Below are 9,999 nucleotides of genomic sequence, written 5' to 3'. Positions count from 1 at the left end.
GTTAACAATTACTTACAAACTTATTTATCTCAACACATAGTTCCAGTCATTCTTAGAAACTTATTTTATCTCAACACATAGTTCCAGTCATTCTTAGAAACTTATTTTATCTCAACACATAGTTCCAGTCATTCTTAGAAACTTATTACATCTCAATACATATTTCCAGTCACTCTTACAAACTTATTACATCTCAACACATAGTTCCAGTCATTCTTTCAAACTTATCATGTCACAATACATATTTCCAGTCACTCTTACAAAGTTATTACATCACAACACATATTTCCAGTCATTCTTTCAAACTTATTACATCTCAACACATAGTTCCAGTTATTTATACAAACTTATCACGTCACAATACATATTTCCAGTCACTCTTACAAACTTATTACATCACAACACATATTTCCAGTCATTCTTACAAACTTATTACATCTCAACACATAGTTCCAGTCATTCTTAGAAACTTATTACATCTCAATACATATTTCTAGTCACTCTTAGAAACTTATTACATCTCAACACATATTTCTAGTCATTCTTAAAAACTTATTACATTACAATACATATTTCCAGTCATTCTTACAAACTTATTACATCTCAACACATATTTCTAGTCATTCTTACAAACTTATTACATCACAATACATATTTCCAGTCATTCTTAGAAACTTATCATGTCACAATACATATTTCCAGTCATTCTTACAAACTTATTACATCTCAACACATATTTCTAGTCATTCTTACAAACTTATTACATCACAATACATATTTCCAGTCATTCTTACAAACTTATCATGTCACAACACATATTTCTAGTCATTCTTACAAACTTATTACATCTCAACACATAGTTTCAGTCATTCTTAGAAACTCATTACATCTCAACACATAGTTCCAGTTATTCTTAGAAACTTATTACATCTCAACACATAGTTCCAGTCATTCTTAGAAACTTATTACATCTCAACACATAGTTCCAATTATTCTTACAAACTTATTACATCATAATACATATTACCAGTCATTCTTATGCCACAGTTTTTACAGTAAGCATCACTGAAGCTGTGTATTCTTCTCCATATGTGAAGAAAGTGTTTTCAGGATTGGTTTCCAACTGTTGTATGATACTTTTTATAATGTTTTTCACATAGTATTGTTGGAGACAGTCAAAATCCAAATACTGTTTAAAGAATGAAGTTTAGTGAGACATGGTCTGACATCTGTCGCACTTTACATGCCTATCCAATTACATTTTTCCTTGGTCTAGTGAGATAAAGTATTGTTAAAAATTTCAAGCCACCCACTCATACAGTCCAATGTTTCTAATGGAATAAATATGGTAATGAAAACTATGTGGTGTATGAAAGTATGTAGTTATAAGTTTTCTATTTTAACAAGAACTAGCAGAATCATGAGTTCATGCCTAATCTTCAACTATATGAAGGTTCTTAGTGATTTAAAAGGAAGAGTACCTATCAAGTAATTTTGCTTAAATTAAGGCAGTAAGGCAACAAAAAAACATGGACCTAAGAACAATGTTAAAAGTGTTTTGGACTATGAGTTTAAATTTGAAATCTTTGGGTTGTACAGATAGCAATATTCACGTATAAGGAGAAGTACTGAAGAAGAATACGTGATTAAAACCATTAAGGTGGATCAGTTCAGAACCAATGCAACAAGATTTAATCATATAATAATACATCATACTATACCTTCTGAAAGACATCTAACATGATACAGACTCATGTTCTAGCATGATAATTATCCTAAACATATAACCAGTGCAGTCAAACTGTACTTGAAATGCAAAAAAGGAAGTGGGATGTTGGATATCATGACGTGGTCTTTGCAGGATCCAGATATTGACATTACTGAATCAGCAGGGTAATTTGGATAGAATAAAAAGCAACCAATCTTTAACTTCCAACTTTAGAATGTACCTCTTGATGCTTGGAACCATATTTCAGGAGAGAAATTTTACAGACACTACAAGAAAGTCTTTCATGATGCATTTAAGTGAGTTTGAAAGAACAAGTAGGAAACATGATATAATAGATAATTTATGGCCATTGCTTGATTAGTTTTTTTACAATTGTGAAAACATGATAGATAATTTATGGTCATAGCTTGATTAGTTTCTTTACAATTGAGGAAACATGATAGATAATTTATGGCCATAGTTTGATTAGTTTCTTTACAATTGAGGAAACACGATATAATAAATAATTTATAGCCACAGTTTGATTAGTTACTTTACAATTGAGGAAACAGGATAGATAATTTATGGCCATAGTTTAATTAGTTTCTTTACAACTGAGGAAACACGATATAATAAATAATTTATAGCCATAGTTTGATTAGTTACTTTACAATTGAATAAAAAGCACATTACATTCAATACATTTTTTCCTACAAGTTCCAATAAACCTATGAAGTACACAAAAACATTCAAATGGCTCAAACTTTTGTACGGTACCGTATTTAATGTTAGGATTACCAGTGTTGACAGATTTTGATGATAAATATCTTTTAACAGCTGGTCAAAGAAATAAATATGAATAGTGATATTTCTTTTAAGTGTACCCATTACTATGCCCCTTTCTGAAAGTCTGAGAGATGCGTGTTTTTACAAAATGTCTAGAAAACTTACACGTATATGAATTTACATGACTCAAGCAATCGCCTAACAAAAAATATTATCAGCAATTTTAGCACATACAAATAAATGGAGAGTTATAGTGTGGGGAATCTCATAATGTGGCCATAGTACATACAAATAAATGGAGAGTTATAGTGTGGGAAATCTCATAATGTGGCCATAGTACATACAAATAAATGGAGAGTTATAGTGTGGGAAATCTCATAATGTGGCCATAGTACATACAAATAAATGGAGAGTTATAGTGTAGGGAGTCCCATAATGTGGCCATAGCACATACAAATAAATGGAGAGTTATAGTGTGGGGAATCTTATAATGTGGCCATGGCACATACAAATAAATGGAGAGTTATAGCATGGGGAGTCTCGTAAATAAATGAAGAGTTATAGTGTGGGGAGTTTCAAAATGTAGCCATGGCACATACAAATAAATGGAGAATTATAGTGTAGGGAGTTTCATAATGTAGCCATGGCACATACAAATAAATGGAGAATTATAGTGTAGGGAGTTTCATAATGTGGCCATAGCACATACAAATAAATGGAGAGTTTTAATGTGGGGAGTCTCATAATGTGGCCAATCTGTAGTATTCAATTGTTTCCAAAAAAAATTGTACACTTTTTACATACAATAAATTTAATACACACCAGTGTTGATTGAATACAAGGTTCTACATCACATATTAAACAAGAAAGGATCATCAGGTCAGTCCTGATTAAATGCTTAATGTCCAATTCTTGTTAGTTACCTACAAAACATATTAACTTTTGTTGATAGTACACTTCCTTTCAGATGACAAAGTAATTTTTTTACTAATCTTGAATAACAGTGTCTAGAAATACCTTGTAAACTGAAATTAAAAACTGTATTACATTGGTTAAAAACTTTCATGAGTATTGAACTAAAAAAGCCATACTGAACTCAATCCTTTTAAAAGAAAAGGCATTATTTTGAGAAATTATTACTTGTTTATGATATATTTAAATGCTTTGGAATCTGTAAATTATAAAACACATAAAGACTTCAAGGTTGAATATTACAAGAGACACTTATATTCTCAAGCACTGGTCAGAAATACACTTTTTTGTACTATAGAGGAAAGTTTTGGAAAATTCTGTGTCAAAGTTGGTGGTTCATATAGAGAGACAAAGGTGCTAAAACATGTATTATCAAGTTTCTAAACTAAAAATCCCATATACCACTATAATCCTTGAATAAGTAAGCTCACCTGTTTCATAACTTGTGTGCTATATATATATAATTTGATAATCTCAATACTCAGATATAGTTCAGAAAGTGCTACTTATCCAAATACTATGGCTTTAAGTTATATTCTCATTTTCCTTATTCGTGCTCCCCATCCTTGACTTGTCCAACCATTTCCTCATAACTTAAACAAGTGAACAGATGAAATCTTTTTTAAAAACATTTATAATACAAATAAAAAAACTAATGGCACAACCTGCAACTGAATGAAAGAGCATTGTGCAAAAGTCAACTCTCACTAAAACTTCTAATCCACATCTAACATCATATTCAACAATTATATCACATATCTTCTTGCCAAACTAATTATAAGTACAGTACAATCTCTTTTCAAGTATTACATTTTCACAAAACACTTTTAAAGTTTCCTGAATAGTAAGTTTAAATTTATTTTCTAACTAAACAAACTTGAATAATTAAATTCCAATTTATCATTGTCTTGATGTTGTCCATCAGAGCAACTAACAAATAACCAAAATACTGTACTATCTTGCATGATAAGGGGAAAGTATCTAATTACTAGAGAAGAAGCCCCATAATTTACAACCAGATTCATTAACTTTTGTGATGATTAAACATTTTTGAATATAAGCGTACTTGAGTTTTAAATCTGGATATAAAAAACACAAGTGACGTACTAAAAACTGCCGTAATAAAAGAAACCTCTACTTGAAAAAGAATGAAATCAAGTAACACAAAACTTCCATTTTGATGTAATGGTGGCAGATGATTTCAAGACCCTCTCTCAGATCAATAACAAAAATTAAAAATCAAAATAACTACAAATTACACTTCATTAAAACTATTAATAAAGGAATGTATACATATTCCTTGTGTAGAAGATTACTTAAATTCCAAAATTCATACAAAAACTTAATTATTCCATATCTACTTTTGTTTATGTTACTGATACTAAACCTTTACTGAAGCTTTTCTGTATACATGACAAAGCTTTGAGAAATGTTCTTTTCTGTACTGTCTACTGCCATAATTTGAACTACTATTTAGACAATTTTTATAAGATATGTTTTGCAATTGTTATAAAGATGGCTTAGAGAAGTTCAAATTTAGTACAAATTAATCAGGATGTTTAACCAAAAGTCATAAAATTACTCATGATTCCATTCATCATCAGGGCTCTCTCCAACATTCAGAACTGTAACCACAAATTGTATGCTAAACATAAATTCTCTATCAAATTACCACCTGTAAAACATAAGCCACACGTTAGCCAAAATTCTTCACCTACAACTACATAACCACTAGTTTCACACATTCTTCAGGGTTCTCTCAAACGTGTAACACATAATTCACAGTTCTCTTTGGCATTTTGACCTGTGATCACATTACAAAACGTACTGCCATAAAGAAGCTCTTGTAGTTACAATATGTTGTAGTTAGTATTACTACTTTAAAATTAATTATCTTTACTGAACAACAGACAGAAAATATTTCTTACAGCATGTGTTATTAGCTGTAGTTTAACACTCAGTTCAAATTCTATAAAATAGCTGAGGTTAATGTTACAAAAGTCTTTTTTTTTTACATATACTCAATTCTGTACATATTATAAATCAAGAAATCTGAAGCCGAGAACTAAAATGCATTTTTAATAATATTTTGTTAACCAAGTTTCTAAACTTCACATATTACTTCTAGTTCCAGGGTGAGGTTTTGAAAACTTTTATTTATTTACCATTTAAAAGTATAAATATTTTACCTTTTTATATTGGCATGTAAATAGAAATGTTTTAACACAATTACAAAATAATTTAATGAATATAAAATGATTTTGGCTAAGTCTGATACAAAAGCAATTGCTGGCTGGCTGGTTGCATTGGCTTCAAGTGTTATACAGGTGAACATTTTACTGAACACACACATACACTTGTAAAAACAAATAATCAAACTTTCAATACCAAAATATTAAAGCTAATGCAAAGAACACTTTAAATGTGGACAGAAAAATGTTTTTACAATGTAATACTGTCTGCTATACAAAAAATGGTGAGCTTGGTTATATAGAACATGTAATGAGCTAAGAATAAGACACTAATATAACAGTAGTAACCAGTACTGTGTGCCATGTGTAGACATAACAGTAGTAACCAGTACTGTGTGCCTTGTGTAGACATAACAGTAGTAACCAGTACTGTGTGGCTTGTGTAGACATAACGGTAGTAACCAGTACCATCTGCCTTATGTAGACATAACGGTAGTAACAAGTACTACTCGTCTTATGTAGACATAACATTAGTAACAAGTACTACTTGTCTTATGTGGACATAACATTAGTAACCAGTACTTTCTGTCTTATGTGGACATAACATTAGTAACTAGTACTGTCTGTCTTATGTGGACATAACAGTAGTAACCAGTACTGTGTGGCTTGTGTAGACATAACGGTAGTAACCAGTACCATCTGCCTTATGTAGACATAACGGTAGTAACAAGTACTACTTGTCTTATGTAGACATAACATTAGTAACAAGTACTACTTGTCTTATGTGGACATAACATTAGTAACCAGTACTGTCTGTGTTATGTGGACATAACATTAGTAACCAGTACTGTCTGTCTTATGTGGACATAACATTAGTAACCAGTACTGTCTGTCTTATGTGGACATAACATTATTAACCAGTACTGTTTGTCTTATGTGGACATAACATTAGTAACCATTATGTCTACATAAGACAGACAGCACTGGTTACTAATGCTGTGTCCACATAAGACAGACAGTACTGGTTACTAATGCTGTGTCCACATAAGACAGACAGTACTGGTTACTAATGCTGTGTCCACATAAGACAGACAGTACTGGTTACTAATGCTGTGTCCAAATAAGGCAGATGGTACTGGGGACTAATGCTGTGTCCACATAAGGCAGACAGTACTGGTTACTACCGTTATGTCTACATAAGACAGACAGCACTGGTTACTAATGCTGTGTCCACATAAGGCAGATGGTACTGGTTACTACCGTTATGTCTACATAAGACAGATGGTACTGGTTAATAATGTTATGTCCACATAAGACAGACAGTACTGGTTACTAATGTTATGTCCACATAAAACAGACAGTACTGGTAGTAACCAGTACCTGTCTGTCTTATGTGGACATAGCATCAGTAACCAGTACTGTCTGTCTTATGGGGACATAGCATTAGTAACCAGTACTGTCTGTCTTATTTGGACACAGCATTAGTAATCAATACTGTCTGTCTTATGTGGACACAGCATTAGTAACCAGTACTGTCTGCTTATATGGATACAGCATTAGTAATCAATACTGTCTGTCTTATGTGGACACAGCATTACTAACCAGTACTGTCTGCCTTATGTGGACACAGCATTAGTAACCAGTACTATCTGTCTTATGTGGACACAGCATTAGTAATCAATACTGTCTGTCTTATGTGGACATAACGGTAGTAACCAGTACCATCTGCCTTATGTGGACACAGCATTAGTAACCAGTACTGTCTGTCTTATGTGGACACAGCATTAGTAATCAATACTGTCTGTCTTATGTGGACACAGCATTAGTAACTGGTACTGTTTGTCTTATGTGGACAGCATCAGTAACCAGTACTGTCTGTCTTATGTAGATATAACATTAGTAACCAGTACTACTTGTCTTATGCAGACATAGCATTAGTAACCAGTACTGTCTGTCTTATGTAGACATAACATTACTGATTATTAATGACTGTCTTATGTGGACACAGCATCAGTAACCAGTACTACTTGTCTTATGTAGTCATAGCATTAGTAACCAGTACTGTCTGTCTTATGTAGACATAACATTACTGATTATTAATGACTGTCTTGTGTGGACACAGCATTAGTAACCAGTACTGTCTGTCTTATGTAGACACAGCTGTAGTAACCAGTACCATCTGTCATATGTAGACATAACATTAGTAACCAGTACTATCTGTTTTATTTAGACATAGCCTTAATAACCAGTACTGTCAGTCTTATGTAGATATAACATTACTGATTATTAATGACTGTCTTATGTGGACATAACATTATTAACCAGTACTGTCTGTCTTATTTGGACATAACATTAGTAACCAATACTGTTTTTCTTATGTGGACACAGCATGAGTAACCAGTACTAGTTGTCTTATTTGGACATAACATTATTAACCAGTACTGTCTGTCTTATGGGGACACAGCATCAGTAACCAGTACTACTTGTCTTAAATAGACATAACATTACTCACCAGTACTGTCTGTCTTATGTAGACATAACATTTGTGATTATTAATGTCTGTCTATGTGGAAACAGCATCAGTAACCAGTACTACTTGTCTTATGTAGACATAACATTAATGACTATTAATGTCTACCTTAAGTAGATGTAAGATCAATAAGTGTTAGTGAATGTGAGAACTAAAGACATAGCACCAGTAGTTGGTGCTACTTAGTACCTAGAAACTGAGTGGTAGCTAAGATTGTCTTTAATATCTATAAACAGCAAAGTAATCCACACTGCATAGCTAAGCGACACAAATACACTAGTAATAGAAAAATAGGTATTACCTATTATCACAAAAATTTAAATGTAGAATAATAGGCTGGTAATTTAAATTTACATCAATAAACAAAAGGAAAATTGAAAATGCTTGCAGAAACTAAAACACAATTAGACTTTTTTTGTATGATAGGCTGTAATGATGTACTTCATTCTTGTCCTTTTTTTTTACAACAATCTCATGCCATGCTGTTCACAATTTTAGTTGGTCTAATTTTACAATAGAGTATCTTTAAAGAATTGAGAAAAGAGGATTTTTTATTTTCACATTAAATATTTCTTTCTCTAAGGAGAGTTTCTAATATGGTACACTAACAAACTGGAAAACAAACATTGTAACAGGCATCACTTACAAATTTAATATATATATTTATAATTATATATATATATATATATACATATACAAGGGTTTAAAACTCTTTACTGATACACCCGTTCCATTGTTGGGATAACAGAACTACAAGTGCCAACTATAGATTACTAACAATATACATTCACACAACAGACATAGAGGCAATCCCTGACTTTAAACTGGAAAACCAATGTTGTGTTTCCAGAAATAATACTAAACTGTCATGGTGTTGATGTTATTATCATTTGGCACCCCTTGGACTTTTTGATAACAACCACAATGGATTAAAACAGACACAAAATGAATGATTCTGGACTTTATGTTTCTCCCCCCAACACATAACCTTTAAGGTGCTCTATCCTAGCTTCCTAAGCTTGATATTTTTCTCTAAGTCTTTCTCAATCATTACAAATATCTGCCTACTTTGAAGAACAACATTTCTAGTTACATGTACAGTTCAAAATCTGGTAATGGAGGGGTTCACAGCAAGAATTTTCAACTGACAGGTTATTAAAAAGAAATGAAAAATAATGCTTTCTACGTTACACTGTTTTAAAAGGGGTGAAAACAAATGATGCTCCTTACTTCAGCGATATAAACTAATGGAAGGGCTTCTACAACACAATGGCAAAGTAATCTAGCATATGTACAGGCATTTCATATTGTTATTTGCAATATCAATCTTTATTTTCTAATCCTTATGGGAATTCTGAACAAGGAAAAAAATACAAGCCATAAATGGCTGGACTGGTCTAAGGTGTAGGTAATCTGCTGCACTGGGAAGTCCATTATTATCTTGTTACAACTACAAGTTCAAAATGTTTTTTTTTAATCCATAACACTAACCCCTCTGTACACCTGTTATGCTTAGCTGCCAGTTAGTCTAGTCAAGCATTTCTAGAGGGTTAAGGTCACGCTGTAGCCGAGTCTTGGGTAGATGAAGAAACCTCAGTGCTTGATCCTGCTACAGCAACAGTGTCGACAATCTCTCCAGTTCCTGAGCCTGCGTGATTAGGGTTTCCATTGTTACCAGAATCCTCGGAATTCCCTCCTGGGTTGCCTGATGTAGCAGGGCTTTGAGGATTTCCAATACTGTTTCGCGTATGGGGGGGAAGAAGAATGGAGTTCAGTGATGGCTGGATTCGCAATTCTGAAAAGAAATTTTG

At 32.5% G+C, this 9,999-nt stretch overlaps 1 protein-coding gene across 4 annotated transcripts in view; it reads right to left on the bottom strand.

Annotated features, from left to right (window-relative positions):
• Positions 1–7,203: 7,203 nt before the first annotated feature.
• LOC106464934 (glycogen synthase kinase-3 beta-like) overlaps positions 7,204–9,999 on the bottom strand; it is a 76,566-nt gene continuing 73,770 nt past the window's right edge. For all 4 annotated transcript variants that reach the window (XM_013925107.2, XM_022392749.1, XM_022392747.1 and 1 more), the window contains one exon: positions 7,204–9,983. In XM_013925107.2, coding sequence (XP_013780561.1) covers positions 9,745–9,983 — 239 coding nt within the window. In that variant the 3' untranslated portion in view covers positions 7,204–9,744. The remainder of the gene's footprint in view (positions 9,984–9,999) is intronic.

The sequence above is a fragment of the Limulus polyphemus genome, unplaced genomic scaffold, assembly GCF_000517525.1.
Source record: "Limulus polyphemus unplaced genomic scaffold, Limulus_polyphemus-2.1.2 Scaffold1788, whole genome shotgun sequence".
Classification (NCBI taxonomy): domain Eukaryota; kingdom Metazoa; phylum Arthropoda; class Merostomata; order Xiphosura; family Limulidae; genus Limulus; species Limulus polyphemus.
This window is presented reverse-complemented; position numbering and strand designations above follow the sequence as displayed.